The sequence below is a fragment of the Lycium ferocissimum genome, chromosome 8 (genome assembly GCF_029784015.1).
Source record: "Lycium ferocissimum isolate CSIRO_LF1 chromosome 8, AGI_CSIRO_Lferr_CH_V1, whole genome shotgun sequence".
Classification (NCBI taxonomy): domain Eukaryota; kingdom Viridiplantae; phylum Streptophyta; class Magnoliopsida; order Solanales; family Solanaceae; genus Lycium; species Lycium ferocissimum.
Genome location: NC_081349.1, coordinates 41,610,952 through 41,630,053, shown reverse-complemented (window position 1 = coordinate 41,630,053; position 19,102 = coordinate 41,610,952). Strand labels below are relative to the sequence as shown.

Sequence of the window (19,102 nt, the reverse complement as noted above, 5' to 3'; positions counted from 1 at the left end):
AGAGAGTATTTGTTTACTGCCTCCGTTCACTTTTACTTATCCACTAATTTAAAAATAGATTTTTGCTTTTATTTGTCTACTTTTGCATATCAAGAGAAAAATAATTTATTTTTTTTGCTTTACCCTTAACATTAATTACTCAATGCAAATCATTTTTCAAATTCATTAAGATTATATACTAATAAATATGAGTATCATGATAAATTATGTACTTTATTTATTAGGTAAAATTTCTCAAATGACTACCTTATTGTAGCTTCCTACCATTTGTAGCTACCCTTTTTAATATTACCATTCGTAGCTAAAAATCGGTACTGATTTGTGTATGTTTTCGCATGTATTTGTTGCCAGCAAATACATGAGCATGCAGTAAAAAAAAGGAACAGGCTCCTTTATTTTAGGCTGTAACGGTGGTGGTATTAAATGAGTAATTAAGATATTTTTTACCTTCTTTTCCGCAAAATCTCCTGTAATATTCCCTTTCCTTACACGTTTCTCTTCTTCCATGCATTCTTCAACATTCAAACGTAAAAATTCAAATTTCAAATTAAATCTTCAACACCTCGAAAATACATTGACAAAACAAACACGACCAATCAACAGCCAATGTATTTGAAGTTTTCAATATTGATTTCATTTTTTATTTACCCATGTATTTGATAGCATAACTAATGTATTTGACGTTTCCAATCAAACTCCATGTATTTTATATTAAATATCATGTATTTGTATGAGTAACAATTTGCATCACCCATGTATTTAGTGGTAATGTATTTGAAGTTTTCAATATTGATTTCGTTTTTTATTTACCCATGTATTTGATAGTATAGCTAATGTATTTGAAGTTTCCAATCAAACCCCATGTATTTTAAATTAAATCTCATGTATTTGTGTGAGTAACAATTTGCATCACCCATGTATTTGAAGGGATTAATTTGAACAAAATACATAAATATATAGAAACTTACCATGTATTTGCGTCACCGTGTATTTAAAACTAGATGAACCGATGGAATTAATTTAAACAAAATACACAAATATATAGAAAAACTTACAAAAATACACCACCAACCACAACAATTGGTAGTTATATCATAGAACATACACAAATATATATATTTTTCGTCTTCTCAAAACCCTAAAAAACTTTCTCTCTCCCCTTCTCTCGTGTGCGCCGCCATAACCACCACCATGGCCTGAAGCAAAAACAATCACTTCCACCAAGTTGATTTTGTGGAAGAATAATAACACAAATAGCGAAAATTTCACGAAACAAAGGAGATGGGATAGAACGTGAGTACCTTAAGGCTTCTTTTTCCTTTTTTTTTGAAAAAAAAAAAAAGAAAGAATACGACGAATCTTCGTAATTGTTGAGAATGGAAGTGAAATTTTTGCAGAAGGGTGAAGAGAGGAAGAAGACGATCATAAAAGGTAAGAAGTAATGAAAAAGGAGAGAGAATGGTAATGTATATTAAGTGATTAATATTGTTACCATTAAAAGGAGATATGGGATTGGGGGTGCTAATTTTTAGGTGTATTTGTGAAATGGTAATTCAAAAATTACTGTGTAGCTATAATAGTTAAATTAGAAAAATATTTAGTTATTATTAGTAATTAAAATAAAAGGTAGTTATTATCACTAATTATGTATTAGAAGTAGCTATAACACGTAAAAATTCCTATTTATTATTTTCAAGGGATGTGCAAAGTCTATAGTGAATGAGTAAATGTGAACGAAGATATTATCAACAGAACAACGACTCTGCTGAAAAACAACAGTGATCCATACGTTATAAAAAGTTGGGACAGAAGTTGGACGGAATTTCTTGGAACATGTCTGTCGACGTAGATATTCTAGAAAACACAAGTTTCCCTGTTGGTTCCAATTATTACTCCCTCCGTCTCAAATTATGTGTCATTCTAAAAATAGTTTATGCTTAAATTATTTGTCATTTAGAAGTTCAAGACAAAAAAAAAATTCTCACTTTATCCTTAGTAGTAATTGTTCTTGAAGACTACAAACACCTAATTATGAGAAAATGACACATAAATAGAGTAAATATTCAATAAAAAGATATTATATCATAAGACATAAATAAGACTAAATTAATCAAAACCCGCCCTAATTAATACTATTTTCTTAAGGACTCGTAAAAGAGAAACACGACAGATGATATCTTAAGACATAAATAAGTGTAATTTTGAATGCGTTATTGGTTAGAATTCAAGTGTCGAGTGAGCGGAAGAGTTACTTTGTACTACACTAAGGACCCGCTTGGCCATAAGAATTGTTCACTTTTTTCTGCAATTTTTTTTCACTTTTTTCAAAATTAGTGTTCGGCCATGAAAATTCCAAATAAAACTTGAACTTGTATTTGGAATTTGAAAAATAACCAAAACCTTGTTTTTCACTTTTTCACAACCAAAACGTTGTTGAAAAGTACATTTCAACAACAAATTATTATTTGCAAAAATTATGGCCAAACACAATTCCAACTCCAACTTCCAATTTTTTTTTTTTAAAAAAGGTGATTTTTTTGTTTTTGTTTCTATGGCCAAAAACCTACTTATAATTATAAAAATAAAAGCTACATCTATAAAGCAAATTGGTATCGGCTACAAAAGTTCTAATTGTTCATTTCCTATAAATTTATAGGAAATGAAGGCGAAATTCATAGGAATGTTCCAAATGAAAAAAGGAAGTTGACTATGTCAAGACCCCGCACTTTTTAAAGCAAAGCAGGAAGGTAACCACCCGAGCAGTTTCTTTTGGGAAAAAGAAGAAAAAAGACGAGTTATGCAGAGATGTCGATGGACACAAAAGTGTTTTAAAAGGTGTGGACATAAGACGAATCGTTTTACATATGTTTCGCATGGATATTTAATTTTTAATATTTTATAAATTAGCAAACTAAACATATACATAAAAAATATGTTAAAAATTTATAAAAAAATAATAAAATTAATAGAAAATTGTATACATCTATCATTAACATGCTAACATCTGCACGAACCATTAAAAAAAACTTTCAAAAAATGAATGACGTAAAGATGCATTGCACCAATAACATGACCATGATGAAACATAATTAGAGTTGTAAAAATGATTCTCTATCCTACTTATTCAAAGACGAAAATGACAATTATATAAAGTTATTGTTTTAAAACCCAAAACTAGATAACAAATTAATACTAATTATACTACAATAGCCAAAATAGAGTTTTCAAAACATTATCTAAACTAGAGTGATACCAAAAGAAATTCTAAAACTAAAAACTATTTTGAAAAAGATAAATTGAAGAATGCTAAAAAGATTTTGAAGAAAATAAAGCATAAAGAAGGAAAATGCAAGCACTGAAGCATAGTAAGAATTGGAACAAAACTCTTTGCTTTATAGTTTGCACTTTGCATACAAAGGTCTAACGTGTATCTGTTACTCCGTAAACAACAAAGAGGAAAGATTATGAAATTAGGATAAATAATTGGAATTTTTTTTAACTTTTGAGATTTTTAGTTTGAGAATTTACTATTAGTTAACATTTGAATATTTAACTTTTAAAAAAAGATTTATTAAGCAATTTTAGCACAAATTTGAAAAAGTTCTTGTGGCTTACGCCCCAAATGAACACCCAAAATGTTAGGGCTTACGCCCGGAAGGTTGGGGCGTACGCCCCGCACGTACGCCCTAAGGTGTTTTTGGTATGCCTCGCCCCAAAAACGCCTTTTAAAACACTAGACACAATAATGGAAGATTCAAATTACTCTGTTTCTACTACAAATGCAATCATCTACGACGGTGCTTATGATATTTCAATGCAGACTGAAAGCTTGATCTCAGGTCCAACATTCCTAATTCGTCTTCAACAAGTGTAGACGACGACCACCACCAGCAGATCTCGACGGCTGCTGGCGGTGGTGATAGTGATGATTTGACAACTATGTCATCTTGTGCATCTTCCAGCTGGTTTAACAATAATAATAAGCAAAGGGAGTGAGAAAAGATTAGGATATTTAACGTTGATTTCAGGGCATTTTCTGTTGATAATGTTTGCAATAGCAGTATGATAAAGAGAAGGAGGAGGAGGAAGAGGAGAAAGGATCAGAGAGCAGCAAGAGAAAGGATCAGAGAGCAGCAAGAGACCGAAATCCTACTCAGGTTCTGAACTTGGTTTAGGTTTGAATGTTGGTGGTGCAGTTATGAATGGGGAATTCTCAAATTATATTTGGCACCCTGAAAATATGCCTATACATATAGAAGAAAAAAATAGTAATCCATTAGGGCTTATGCTAAAAACTTAGTTTATTTTGTTGTTTAGTTTTATAGAGCTTTTCTGGAAGCTCCCTTTTCTTTTTTCATTTTTGCTCTTTGGGTTACGCAAACGATCTGCTTTTAAAGTTTTATTGATCAATAACAAGTTTCGTTTGTTATATTTGTGCTTTCATTGTTCCTACACCATGCCTCTCTAGCTATCCGTCTACCATGTTCGATGCTCAATTCAATACCCTCTTTGAATCATCGGTGAAAGTGCTGTAAGACTCGGTGAAGCAAGAGAGTCATTCTCGTATATATGGTCTCTTCCATTAGCCGTCTGTGATTACTACTGCTGGAGGAGATGCAAAAACAAAGGAGGCCAATGTGGAAACAAAAACTAATTTTGATAGTTACATTTATTCAAAGGTTTGTGAGTGAAAGAATCTTTTTTTTTTTTTTTTAAATAATCAAAACTGAAAAAAGAAAAAAGGGTTTTGGACTTCCTTATTAAGATGCACCTTTCATTTGTAAAAGCATTTAAAGTAAGTTTTCATGTAAATAGGAAGGCAAGATTTATTATTTATTTATCTCATATATACTTAATTAAACCTCATGTTACCATTTCTCTTAATATTAGTGTTTGTTTAAGAAATAGTGATATTAATCATATCTTTTCATTCTTGATTTTGTTACTCTAATTATTTTGAATTAGATTAGATAAAAAAATGAAATACTATATTAAACAAAGTGTTGTAATACAAGCTAAGGTAGGATCAAAAACACATTTTTTTAACCTTCAAGGGACGTGGTGATCACATAATGAAATGAGATGGATTGAACGATTAATACCTCCACCGTATCAAATGATTCGTGTTCATACAAAATATTTATAAGTTTAATAAACATATGATAACAAACACAATTCACTAAATGATAACGTGATTATAATTTATGTAAAAACTTTCTCGAACCAAACCTCCTTCGATATACAAATTAAGATTGGCGTTATTTTAATTTGTCTATTAACTAATTCAACTCTATATGCTAATCATATTATGATTTATTTGATCCTAAATTAGCGGTCTTCCTCTAATGATCCATATATTTTTCTTAACTAATATACCTATTGTGTTCCAGATACAGCCATTGTCATTGATCATAAAGAGTCATTTAAAAAAGGTTTAGAAATTGTCAATCAGATAACATATTATGTTTTGCTCTCGAAATTGAAGACACAAATTCATGGTTTCTGATTTTGTTTCAATTTGAATCTGGCTAGGAAAATCTGTTGAATCCAAAACCTAATCATCCAATTGGCTATATCTATATATATATATATATATATATATATATATATATATATATATATATATATATATATATAGATATAAATCTCACATTCTTGATTTCAAGTCTCATCCCCAACAAAAATATTTTTTCGTGCTTGACCCAGAAAAAAAGTCATAATCTTTCAACAGTATAGACATAACATATTGTTCAAAAGCAAAGAAAAGTATAGACATAATATGACATCAAAGTTCCATCTAAGATTTCTTTTATATATCGCTAGAATAAAATAGATCTCGACTTTTGTCTTTTATGAAGTAGTGATCACATGGCAGATCTTTGTCAGGTCATTTTCTTCGTATATCTTTCTTGTCTTTTTGGAGCATTTTATGCAAGTGTTGGAGATATCGACCCATTGTACAGGTAACGTATTTGATAATTTTGATTTTGTGTTTATAATGTTGTGAATGCTCTTCCAATTTCTCCTAATGTCCTTTCACTAAATCATTTAATGCTTGAATGATCTAGTGAAATATGCTTCCCACAATGCAAATTGTGAGGACACCCACATAAGTACGTACATATACACACACACGCAGTTCATCGTAAAGTAGGATCTTGGATAGGATGTGAGGACATGTTTGTGACTTTAGCGTGTTGACACCAAGCTTCCAAAATCTGTCTATTTTCAAAAGTGCATTTCGAAAAAGGAATTTTTGGAGAGTAACAGTTTGTGTTTGGCTAATCAATTTGAAAAAATACTTTTGTAAATATTAGAGTAACAATTTGTCAAGGGGAAAAAAATAATAGCTTTAGCTTTTATTTCTGCTTATTATTTCTGCTTATGAAAAAAAGCTTGTGCTACTACTCATAATCACTTATTTTTTCCTAAAAGCTTGGCCAAACACTTCAACCTTCTAAAACAATGAAGCATCTTCTATTACATTTAAACATAAAAAACTTCTACATCAATTAAAGATATTCGCTCTCAGAAGCGGGTTCAAGATTTAAATTTTATGCGTTCGTGATTCTTGGACGATGACATCATGTTCCCAAAAATTCTTGGACGATGACATCATGTTCCCAAAATTACTATGCTCTACTGAACCGGCCTCGTGTTGAATGATACCTCGGCCTCTGTTCACTCTTCCTTTTCTCACTATCAAGTTCAACACAAACTAGTAGTATTAATTAACTTCAAGATTTCAATTTTTCGTATGGTCTAGCACATTATTTCAAACATGACCGCTTATGAAATTTGGAAATTTATGTGTCTGCAGGGATTGTATTGTGCAATGTGAAAAGACTGGATGTGCTGGAGAAACATGCTTCCCACATTGCACAAACTCTTTAGATGGCTCTTCATCAAATAGCCAAAAAGAGCCTCAATACATGCAATTGAATCAATGGAATTGTCCAAGTGATTGCAAGTACCATTGCATGCTTCAAAGAGAGAAAAAAAGAGCTGCACTTGGATTTGGACCTGTTAAATATCATGGTAAATGGCCACTTAACAGAGTGTTTGGACTTCAGGTTTGTATATTGTCATACTTGGACCTAAGTTTATGTGTTTGTAATATAAGTATTTACATAATCATGTTACCAATAGGGTAGTAGTTATAAGTAAATTTTCTACAATAAACATTAATTTGTAACCTGATAAAAATGGTAACTAACATGCAGAGCAAGAGCCACCTTAGACCAAGCGGCATCCGCTGACACAACTTGGTTGAGATTTCGAGTCTTAGTTTCGATATTCATGTTTTACATTTTTAGCCCTATTTAATAGAAAACAAAAATGATGTTAAAAAGCACTGGATCACTAACTTTACAACCGTAAGAATCAATTACACCAAAGTTCCGTTTTATGGACGGATTTCTTTTCATGTCTTATCATGAGGAATACATTTCCTCTCTAAGGATGTTTCATTAATACATTTTTAGAAATGAAAATATTTTCAATAATATTCTGGTAATATACTTGAATTGTGTTTTATTAATAATATCAAATTTCGTCTTTAATTTGTTCATTCTTTTGCTTCTTTAACACTTCTTTCAAAAATTTATGCATACGCCACAACATGATATAATTGGTTAAACAACAGTAGTCTTTCTTTTATTGTTGGTACATATAACTTAAATCTTTTTTTCAGATGTATGACTATTAATAAGAAATGATATCTTGACTTTCCAGGAGCCTCTCTCTGTTGCTTTCTCTGCACTTAACCTTGCAATGCATGCCCAAGGATGGCTGTCATTTTTCAAGCTAATTAAGAGGACATCCTATGATTATGCTTCTCTGTGGTATATTTATGGGTTCTTCTCAGTGAATTCATGGTTTTGGAGTGTTGTCTTTCATAGTCGGTGAGTTTTTTTTGTTTTTTTATTTTTTTAATCATGGTTAATGGCAGAGCCAAAAATTTTACTAAGAGATTTTTTTTTTTTTTTTTTTTTTTTTTTTTTTGGGGTTAAACGGATATTTATATTAATACTAAACTGTTACATGCATAGTACTTGATACATAGTCGCTCTCAGGGATAGCCAGAACATTAAGATTTCCTAACTTAACTAGACTACTGCACACAGACGTAGATAATATTCTAGGGGATGTTAGTCCATGCTTATCCACTTGCAAAATGTTGATGATGCTAGGAGGACATACTGATAGACGAGAGACAGGATTGTGTGGGACAAGTTTTGAACCTTGCTTTGACAATGCATCTGCGAGCCTATTCCCTTGCCGGAAGTTATGCCGTACCACTGGACTCCCCAACCTCCTCAAAAGCAAACTGCATTCCATCAAAAATATTATTGTAAATAGGTTGTGATTTATCCAGAAGATGTAGTACCTCAACCGAATCAGTTTCCACTTCAAGTGGATACTAAGAGATTAAAAATGTTGGAATTTGATTTTATGATCTAAAACAATTTTTGAATTCCTTTGCCACTTTATTAGAAGTTTCCTTATTTTAAGGGAATTCATCAACTTAAATATAACAAAAAAAGCTACGTAGTTTTTTTACCATATTTGCACACTATAATATTTTTTCAACGAAGGAGATTCAATTGAACTCCATTTCTTCAAGGTAGCTCCACCCCGATCACGACTATCGCTAGTGGCAATCAGATTATGGGTTCACAAATTTGGTAGTATTCAGTACTTTTTGGTCGAACTCTATATATGTGCGTGTGTTAAAAACAAGCATAAATATAGTTAGATATAAGAGCCCACTTTGTCAACTCAGAATCCACAATATCGAAATATTGAATCAGCTAGAATGCCTAATCAATATTGTGTGAATAGTGGCGGAGTCACCTTATTCAATGGGGTGTCAAATTGACACCCTTTGTAGGAAAATTTCACTATATAGACAGGTATATCTATACACACACAAAAAAAAATGTTGAATCCCCTTGACTTAGACGTGCGTTTTACTTTTTTATATTTTGATTCTCCTTAGTCAACATTCTGGTTCCGCTTACGGGTGTAAAGTTATTATTCATTTTTTAGCAATATTGATGATATTGTGAAATTTGTGTTCAATCCCTTTATTACAGAGACATGGAATTTACAGAAAGGCTAGATTACTCATCTGCTGTTGCATTAGTTGGATTCTCACTGATTATATCAATACTAAGAAGTTTCAACATAAAGGATGAGGCTGCAAGAGTATTGGTTTCTGCTCCACTTCTTGCCTTCTCAACTACCCATATTTTGTACTTGAACAACTATCAAATGGACTATGGTAATTTCATCATCTCAAACTTTTTTTTTTTTTTTTTTTTTTGAGTCCATGTCTTGAAAATAGGATGTTGACTGTGTATTCTTGGAAAAACCAAGCAGCAGAAGTTAATTTCATAGATGGTCATCCAACTTTTAGTTTCTTCCACCAAATTTATAAAACTATTTTTTGTGACATAACTTAGCTATGCATATGTATTAGAGAAGATAAAAATAAAAATAAAAATAAAATAAAAAAAAGAGAGGCAGAAAATGCTAAATTCAGCCTCAAAAAAACAATTAGGTTGTCAATTTAGCAATTCACCTTGCATCTAGTTGTCACTTTAGCAATTCATCTTGCATAATATCCACATGATATCACTTAAAAAAAAAAGGACTCCGAGTAATAGGTTGAGTCTAAATTATTATTTTTTCACTTTTTAGTGGTGCCAAGTAGATATTATGCAAAGTGAGTTGCTAACGGGGTTATACTTACTGGCAATCAGGGGTGGAACTAGAGTTCTAGCTAAGGGTTTGGCCAAAACCTTGTATTTGTGTTAAAAAGTTCACTTAATATGTATAAACAATTTATCCAGAACTCATTAAGCTGCCTTTTCTACAATTCAGAATCCATAAACTCAAAATTCTGGATTCGCACTTGCCGACAATTTTATACATTTAGCAGCCTACTTGCTACTTGAAATGTGTTGCTTTTTGTGCATAGTTATACCATCCTCTGCTATTTTATTGCTATATTCTATCAATATTACTCTTCCCATTTGATATTTGATAGTTTTTCAGAAATTCTTTCAGGATGGAACATGAAAGTTTGTGTTACAATGGGTGTTGCTCAGCTTCTCATTTGGGCAATGTGGGCTGGAATGAGTCATCATCCATCAAAATGGAAAATTTGGACAGTGGTTTTTGGGAATGGACTTGCTATGCTCTTAGAGATGTATGACTTTCCTCCATATGCAGGACTACTAGATGCACATGCACTTTGGCATGCTACCACAATTCCTCTGACTTATATTTGGTGGAGTTTCATCCAAGATGATGCGAAGAACCAAACAATTGACCTAAGTAAGAAAGTAAAGTAGTGTTATTTACAGGGTATAGTATATCTAAATGGGGCTGATAATGTTTTACATCTAGAGCTTAATTTAGGCATTGTTACTTAAGAGTAACTCCTTATTTATTCATCTCCATGATTTAAAAAATTGTTACAAAGCGAGTGATGTATTCTGTTCTTGACATGATTAGCATTTCTTCTTGTTGTATACCTACCTTGGTAGAGACTATTGATGGTTCCTGATGGTTTGGTTTAAGTTGTTGACAAGCATTGGCTTGAATATTTGATGTCAAACAGTCAAAAGGCTAAAAACATGGTTGTGCTTCATATGTATTCGTGGATGCAAATTCTTAAACTTTGTAAAATGATTATTGAGCTTGTTTAGATATGATTATCAAAACTAGAACACAAAATTTAAGATTACTTACAACACGAGTTGTGACAATAGATCGAAATTTATTTATAAATTAAATTGTGATAATAAACCGACACCACTTGTTCAAAATTCTGTACAGATAAAACTGATGCAAGTAGACAAATACTATCTGCAATGAGTACGATTTTGACACGTGTACTAGATCTCGGGAAATGAACACGAACTACGAGGATCTAAGTTACGTTACATCCATCATAGACGCTCTCCCAAAAAAACAACCTTTGATCCACTTCCTACACTTTACTCATGAATCCCACAGCTACCAAGTGTCCCAAAGTATGGAAAATAGGGGAACTGACATTTATACAAAAAGAAATAAAATTAGAACTATTCACAATCGTTTAATCAACAATTAGTATTGACATCTATAGCCCAAAAATATTTGGTAATTAACAGGTAATTTCAATAACTTTATTTCTTTTTCTTCACATTTTTTAAATCCCACCCCAGTTCTCTTCTCTAACAACCTTCAATATACCGATAAAATTCCCGAGTTAGTCCTCCATAGGCAGAGGAAATGGCAGGTATCTTGAAAGCCCCCCATTTCGGGGACATTTTCCATCTTAGATTGATTCTACTTTTTCTTCTAAAATATTTTCCCTTGTTTTCATGAGTGGATGTGGTTGAAATTTGTTGGAAATACCTTAATGAGACTGTATACAAATTTTGAGGAAAATTGGAGGTGATCTGAACTGATTTGGAGTCAAAATACAAAGCTGCAATAGATTTAGAAAATTCCACCGCGACAATGTATTTTACTGTATATCACACACATAATATAAATGAATATACAAATTAGAAATTTAATTTTAAATTTCTCATCATCATCCTTAATAGCATGCTTATAACTACAACACTACTAAAAATCACTATTTTCCCGCTTAAACTTTTCACTCAAGAATGTTTAGTGGCTATTCCCACAGATATTTTGATAGAATCAGTTAAAAAGTGAAAAATATGGAGTTTTCACAAGGAAAAAGTAAGAAGTCTCTCAGCGTTTCAACGGAAACCTATTTCCCACCATGCGTTTTTCTAGTGAGTTGGCTCGATGGGAATGAGGTGGAAAATCATAGTTTATAATACAAATTTTCCACTGATTGTCGGTGAAAAAACCCTCTGTTTCTAGTAGTCAAGAAAAATATCATGAGAAGTCTGGGAACACAAATTTCTCAATTCTTTTTCTTAAATTTCAGACTGAATCAAATAAAAGCACATAAAGTGAAATGGAGAGAATAGAATATTTCCCACGCCGGTGAGCTTGCATCGTACATCTCATTTATTGGCATATATGCTTAGTTTTCACACATTTTACCATGATACTCTTCTTGGTACACATAAAAATCCACCAAAGAGTCTCCGGTAACTCGAGGATTAAACAAAGGCCATTATCCTAAAGTCAAAGAAATTATCCTAAAATCAAAGAAATTAAGATCATGCATATTGTCTAATTAAGGACATTTTGGACCTCCTTCCTTAGTCTTCCAATAGTTGTAACAAGGACATGTTTCTTTGTTACCATGAGTTCCAGGAGGGACACACAAGCACTTGGCACAACATTTCTTACAGAAGAACATGCATGGTTTTTTATGTGACGTTGCTGAGCATCTGTATGTACACTTTGGCTCGCAATCTGTTCTCATAACAAATAAAACACAAAGTTACATAAACATCGATACTATTTTGGGTTCATGTTATCTGTCTTTTAAAAAATTTGTCCGCCTCTAATAGCTTTTGCTGTAAGAGTATTTGTTTACATTATCATCTATCTCTCCTTTGATGTGTCACTTAATTAACACACAAGAATTAGAACCATAAGGGGAAATCTAGAAAGAAAGAGGGAAAAAAAAATGAATGGCCTTTTATTTTGCTAAAACAAAAAATAATTTGAAACAAGTTTAATTTGAAACTAAGGGTGTATTTGGTATGAATGAAATTGTTTCGGTAGGATCTTGAAAAATAAGTGATTATCTTATTTATTTTATGGTGTTTGATAAATAAACAAAAGTATTGTCACACACATTTATTTATAGATTATACATAGTAAATATTGTGGGAGTGGGGTGCTGGGGATATGAGGTGGCGGGGGTGGTGAGAGTTGGGGGTGGTAAGAGGAAGTGGGTTGGGTTGGGGTGAGTGGAGTGTTTGAAGTTGGGGAGGAGACAATCAGTGTGGAAATGCAATTTATGAAACTTGTTTTCGATAATCCATATTCATAAGTTATTTCGTAATTTTCTTTCTTTTTTTTTTAAATATTTTTTAAAACATCTTGACCAACCCAACATTAAAAAATTACCATACCAAAAGGTTGAAAATGGCACCTTTCTAGGAGGAAAAAAAATCTTTTTAATTTCTTCAATTAAGTTTAAGGAAACGGAAGAAATAGCGAAAACACATACCTTCAGCTCGAAGTTTCTTGTTACCCTACTCAATTGAAGAAGGAAAACAAGTGATAAAATTAACATCTTTGTTAATCAAGATGCTAAATTAATAATTTTAATAATTATTATAGCCATATTATTTACCTCAACCACATTGGAAAAAGTGATCAACACTAAGAACATTGACAAAAACAACAACAACCTAGCACTGTAAGCCATATCTGTTAGAAGTATTGACTATATATAATCAGTAAACGAAATAGTGATGTGTGTATATTTATAGGGGGTTTTCTAGGACGAAAAGAGAAAATATTGGCTATTTTTGGGGGCAAATCCGCAATACAATCTGTAACTTATAGACTGATAATAATGACAAAGTAAGAGCGTTAAAAGCTCCGGCCTTTTTGTTAATTTAATTTTGTTTGGATTGATTGTGTCAACTATTTTTAGTACAAGTATGTTAGTTGTGTCATTTTGGTTGCATTGGTATTACAATTAAAAAAACATACAGTGCTTTTTCTTTGCTTCTCTCCCAATTACCATAAGAAACACGCAAAAACTTAACTCATCCCTAACCGCTTTTTGAAAACTTGACCAAACGCGAACAGATGTTCTAATATTACCAAAAATGCTTTAAAAATTATTCACTTTTTTCCGAAATTTTTTTTTCACTTTTTTTTTCGGAATCGACGTTTAGTTAAAATTAATATACCTGAAGTTGTATTCCGAAATACCAAAAACTCAAGAACTTATTTTTCAAAAAAATTTCACTTTTTTACAACTTCACATTTCACCCAAAATTATAAATTCAAAAACTATGGCCAAACACAACTCCAACTCCAAAATTCCCAAAAAAAAAAGTGAATTTTTTTTTTTTTTTTTTTGGATATCTATGGTCAAACGGAGCCTAAGTTTCATAGAATTCTTGTGGGCCAAAGCTATCAGATGTGATCTGGTTACACTAATTTGCTGCTTTTTTGAAATTAAGGATCTTTTTATGGAACTCCAATACCTTGTGCTAGAATTTCACTTGTAAAAATTCAAAAAATTCACCTATAGGAGCTAAACTCCAGAACACGTAGATGATGTAGATCTTTGCACCCTTTTAAGGTGGAGTATTTTTTTCCTGAATATTATTTCGAACGAAAAAGTGACTAATTTTTTTCCTTGACAACAACACCTGCTTTTGTCAAGGAGGGTAGCATTCAAGTAAAAACTTGCATATTCTGCTTTACACCAAACTATGTTAATTTGCCGTGGTTAAGTGAGAAATTAAGGTGAGGATATGTATCAATTAACTATGGTTTAGTGATCACATTGTATCTGAAGACAAGTATCATGTATTCATTGAGTTGTTGTAAACATCGATGTCATGTGATGCGTCATTATCGCTATTGAGAGCTCCACCATCAAATCCCCTGAGATAACCAACACATTACTGTGTGTTGCACAAGCAGAAGAGCATAACAAGATTTTAACTCAGAGATCATTATAGGTCCTCATAATTCCTTAGATTCTTAATAAACACAATTAGGGGTATTCATGGTTCAGTTTGATTCAGTTTTTGGTTAAAATCAAAACCAATTCAATTTAGTCGGTTTTTGAATTATTAGAACCAAACCCAAAACCAAATCAATTTAGCCAGTTTGTGAATTATTAAAACCAAACCGAACCAGACTAATACATGTTTATATCCAGGTCCAACAAATCCAGTATTACACAATAATTGTACTACATCAAATGTTCAGAACTATACTTTCACTGGACAAATTTTGGAGAAATACAACCGTTTTTATGAATTGGAAAAAGCAAAGAACAACTGTTCAAAGTACCTGCTTGCAAGCTAATCAATGCAAATTAGGAGGGGAAAGATAAAAGAAGACAAACCAACAGCATTAGAAAGGTTTACACACTTCAGTTGTTTTCTCAGTTAGTTGTTTGGTTCCACAACTGTGATAACTAGACACGGTTCTTGTTTCCATGTCAGTGCAGAATGTTAGAGAGTTAGAGAGAGAGAAAGAGAGAAGAAAATAGGGTAATTAATTTTAAGCCACTGAAAACTATTGGTTAGACAACAAATCCAATTTCATTATGCAAGAAATCAAAGCTTACTTTATTTAATTCTTTTGAAGAAAATATCAACTGATTTGAGTTTAACTGTTATAAGCACTACCAATTTACGTGCTTTATACATCCAAACAAGAACAAACAGTGAACACCACCACTGTAGCTTATATTGCTCGGATTCTTCAAAAATACCACCACGTGAGTGTCAGATCCTCCAAAAGTAGTGCATTTTTGGAGGATGCATCACGGCTACGACTACATTTTTGGATAGTCCGAGCAACGTAGATTTTAGCTCAGCTTTAGAAGCAGAAAAGCCATGCTCTAAAAAAGGCAATGTCCTTCGAAATATAACAGAAAATAATAACAAAGAATCGTCCTTCTTGTTACCTGTTTATCTGAGGTACAGGACGACTGGCCAGGACATAAATTCATAAATTTAGGACATTTGAGCGTTCATGCCAACTCTAAAACTACATAAATAGGACAACTGCATATATTATACATATCATAATCATATACTTATAAGCATCACATTCCATATTGCTACGATTGCTTCACTGCTTACGATAACCAAAAATGATCACAAGATCATTATGTTTTCTATTCTCGATAAAGCATAAACTATGTTCTTATCTTATCCTAATTTCTAAAAGCTATCCAAAACTAGCAAGAATACCTTCCATCAAGTTATATCTCACATGAACAATGACATGCTGTCAAAAAATTCCAGGGTGGCAGAGGGGGTGGAGGAAATCTCAAATCATGTCATTATAACTGGATCAAATGCAGGAATTAAATAATCACAAGCCAGAAGAGTACCATATGTGAAGGAAATATCTTCTTTTGCCAGAATTTTACAAAATTTCTTGAACAAAAGGTAGTAATACTACTGTATGAGCAAAAAACAACTAAGGAAACCTAAACTCAAGACTATTAAAAGTTAGCAACTAAATTCCATATACAGCTTATAACATTTACTCATTGACTTTGAAGAGAATGCTCAAGCACCAACCTCAAACGTCGCGACAATACGTCCAACTCCGCAACTCTTTGTTCCCTCCACCTCTCCTCAAACTTCTCCGCGCTCTCCTCCTTCAATAAACCACCAAGATTTGATCTTTCTCCCTTTCTAAAATCATTCAAACACTCATCAAACACATCCACCACCACCTTCGCCGCAGCAATATCCCCGATACCATATCCTACCCCGACCCGAACCGGACCATCCAAATCGACCCGTTTCTCCCCCATAATATCCCCATTTTCCAACTCCACATTCACCTCCCTCAAATTCCCATCACCATTACCATCATTCTTCTCATCATTACCCTGCCCCACTTCAACATCCTCCTCATTCACCCAAACCCCCTCACGGGTCGGGTCATGATCCGGGTCACGATCCGGGTCATGGGTCGGGTCGTGAGCCGGGTCATGGGTCGGGTCATTTTTTGGTCTGGATATTTTTGACTTATCAGCATTAAACGGGGACGTTTGAGCAAAATCAGGGTGCCATAACTGTTTAGATAGATCATACAAAGAACGATCATGGGGTGATAATAATGACATATCTAACCCTTTAGCCAAACGGGTTGAAATAACCCGAAACTTTTTTCTAAGCCTACGTAGTTTCTCTGATAACTGATTTTTTGTGTAAGGCTGTGACATGGTGTTTGAGAAATTTGTGTAGAAGGCATTAAGGTCACGTGGGAAAAACATGTTTTTTGATGACCCGTTAAGAAGGCCTTGAAGAAAACGGATCTCATCTGGTTCAGTCCATATACGGTGGAACTTGAATGGTGGCTGGTTCGGGTCGATAAACGGTTCGTTTTCGGGTGTTTTGCGTTTGATAGGGAGTTTAGATGGAGAGGAGGAGTTGTTAAGGGGTTGTTGAGTCTTGTTGGGTGATTGAGTACTGGGGTGGCTGGATAAATTTAGTGGCCTAAAGTCAAATTTTAATAAGAGGTCTGAAGCGTTTCCGTCTCCGTTGTCGACGGTTGTTTTGCATTTGATGGGGAGTTTAGAAGGAGGAGAGGAGTTATTAAGGGGTTGTTGAGTTTTGTTGGGTGATTGAGAAAGGGGAAGGGTGGAGTTTAATTCCATGGCTTATTATGATGAAAAAAAGATGATTAAGGGTTGAACCATTGAAGACAGGAACAGGGTTGTGCTTATGAATTAAGAGATTGATTTTGGATTTGATTTGTGTTTGATTAATTTTGTGATTTGGTTGTGGTTGTGGCTTGGTTTGAGCGTTAGTTTCGGGTTTAGGGTTAAGACTTTGTAAAACAGGAATTTTGTTAATTTTAATTAATAGTGACTAATGAATAAATTTTAGTTATGACATAAAATATCTACTATATTTGTTTCCTATTTTATCGACGGCAAAAACTTATTGATATCCGATACTTATATCAAATCAATGAATGCAAATATATCTTTCAGTGGCGGAGCCAGAATTTCCGCCGAGAGGGTTCAAAATATAAAAAAGTAAACATACGAAAACACTTAAGGGGGTTCAACATCTACTATATATCCGTAAAAAATAATTTTAACTTTATAAAAACAGTGTTTTTTCCTCCGAAGAGCTCCGCCACTGTATATGCTCCCTCTAGTCCATGTTACTTGCGGTACTTACTAAAAATTGATGGTTCAAAATAATTGTTATTTTAAAAAAGCAAAATATAATTAATTATTGGTTTTCTCCTTTATCCTTGCTCAATAAATGTGGAGAAAGATTAATGAAAAAAGATTATTATTAAATAGAGATCAAAGAATAACTAAGATTAATTTAGTCAAGTTACCGTTTTAGGCCTCATTTGTTTTGATTAAGATTATTTCAAATTTGAATGTACATCTAAATAATTAAGATGTTGTTTCGGATACAACATTTTGAATGATTAAAATTTTTGTTTTTCAACATACGAATATGTATAATGTATTTATTTAAACATAATAAATATATAATTCAAATAAAAAAATAACCAAATAGTAAAAAATAGATAAAAATATAATAAAATAATATTATTTGATTAAGAAATGAAACATTTATGTTCTTTAATGATGACGGAGATGCTTTGTAGTGGGAGTTGGGAGGGAGGTTGGAGGGTGGGGGTGGTTGATATTGGTAGTGGTGGGTGGAGAGGGGGCAAGTCGGGCGAGGGTCGGCAGGGTAGGGTAGGGGAGGGGTTTGAGTTGTCCATACAAAAATAAATTTTTGTTCAAGATCTTAATGATTAAAACCTATTCAGACCAAATAAGTGTTTATCTAAACAAATGCACTTAATGGCGATTAATTAATATATTAAGTGTAAATAAATGACGCCTTAATTAATATTCTTTTTAAGGGGCGTGGGAAAAAATGACAAGTAAATTGGCGGGAGGGAGTATTTTCCGTACACTCACTTATACCTTAATCTCGATTAACTGAAGTGTATTTCAATTTAATTTTTAACTATTAAATTTAAATTATTTGATTTGATATACGTATCGATAGCGATTAAGTTTTTTCCTATATTTTGACGACTAGGTCGCATTCTTGAACGACTCATTTATAAAAATTGAACTACTTCACTATATCAATTGGAAAAGGATTTTTCGGTCGTAAAATTTTATTTGCTTTCAATTTTAATAGTAATATTTTTTCAACTTTTAAATATTATTCTTGTAATTTTAACTTCAAATAGTCTTGTTTTAAAATCTCAGTTAAATATATTATCAAAATGCCTAACTTTTGATCCTTTTAGAACGTTATTTCTTCCGAACGTTCTAGAATATTTACTCCCAATTATTGTGCTGATTGATGATAATGTTATGTATGTTGTAAATAATATTTAATAATGAATGTTGATGTATCATTCAAGTACTCTGGTGATAACCAAAGTAAGTTACCTT

The 19,102-nt window shown here is 32.6% G+C and overlaps 3 protein-coding genes across 4 annotated transcripts; 1 reads left to right on the top strand and 2 right to left on the bottom strand.

Moving 5' to 3' along the window:
* Positions 1-5,614: 5,614 nt before the first annotated feature.
* LOC132066958 (uncharacterized) lies at positions 5,615-10,536 on the top strand. 2 transcript variants are annotated; one of them, XM_059460140.1, is made up of 5 exons: positions 5,615-5,963; positions 6,821-7,073; positions 7,735-7,904; positions 9,099-9,286; positions 10,063-10,536. In XM_059460140.1, exons 1-5 carry the CDS (start codon positions 5,869-5,871, stop codon positions 10,359-10,361), a joined length of 1,005 nt encoding a protein of 334 aa, XP_059316123.1. In that variant the 5' UTR covers positions 5,615-5,868; the 3' UTR covers positions 10,362-10,536. The 2 variants fall into 2 exon arrangements, with proteins under 2 accessions (XP_059316123.1, XP_059316124.1); XM_059460141.1 differs by having other exon boundaries at positions 5,617-5,963; positions 10,075-10,536.
* A 1,406-nt stretch (positions 10,537-11,942) lies between these two features.
* On the bottom strand, positions 11,943-13,398 carry LOC132066957 (protein RSI-1-like). Its single transcript, XM_059460139.1, has 3 exons — positions 13,292-13,398; positions 13,166-13,190; positions 11,943-12,399 (listed from the first exon to the last, which is right to left on the bottom strand). The coding sequence occupies exons 1-3, from the start codon at positions 13,364-13,366 to the stop codon at positions 12,218-12,220; spliced, it is 282 nt and encodes a 93-aa protein (XP_059316122.1). The 5' UTR covers positions 13,367-13,398; the 3' UTR covers positions 11,943-12,217.
* Positions 13,399-16,037: 2,639 nt separating this feature from the next.
* On the bottom strand, positions 16,038-17,527 carry LOC132068500 (probable transcription factor At3g04930). Its single transcript, XM_059462106.1, has one exon. The coding sequence runs from the start codon at positions 17,312-17,314 to the stop codon at positions 16,193-16,195; it is 1,122 nt and encodes a 373-aa protein (XP_059318089.1). The 5' UTR covers positions 17,315-17,527; the 3' UTR covers positions 16,038-16,192.
* Between the last annotated feature and the right edge of the window lie 1,575 nt (positions 17,528-19,102).

Bases quoted from the DNA above. Each gene is read 5' to 3' on its own strand.
- LOC132066958 (XM_059460140.1), top strand. From the start codon at position 5,869: ATGGCAGATCTTTGTCAGGTCATTTTCTTCGTATATCTTTCTTGTCTT. The intron at 7,074-7,734 runs GTTTGTATATTG...TTGACTTTCCAG, and splicing joins ACAGAGTGTTTGGACTTCAG to GAGCCTCTCTCTGTTGCTTT. The intron at 9,287-10,062 runs GTAATTTCATCA...ATAGTTTTTCAG, and splicing joins CAACTATCAAATGGACTATG to AAATTCTTTCAGGATGGAAC.
- LOC132066957 (XM_059460139.1), bottom strand. From the start codon at position 13,366: ATGGCTTACAGTGCTAGGTTGTTGTTGTTTTTGTCAATGTTCTTAGTG. The intron at 13,191-13,291 runs GTAAATAATATG...TCAATTGAGTAG, and splicing joins CTTTTTCCAATGTGGTTGAG to GGTAACAAGAAACTTCGAGC. The intron at 12,400-13,165 runs GTATGTGTTTTC...TTATGAGAACAG, and splicing joins CAAGAAACTTCGAGCTGAAG to ATTGCGAGCCAAAGTGTACA.
- LOC132068500 (XM_059462106.1), bottom strand. From the start codon at position 17,314: ATGGAATTAAACTCCACCCTTCCCCTTTCTCAATCACCCAACAAAACT.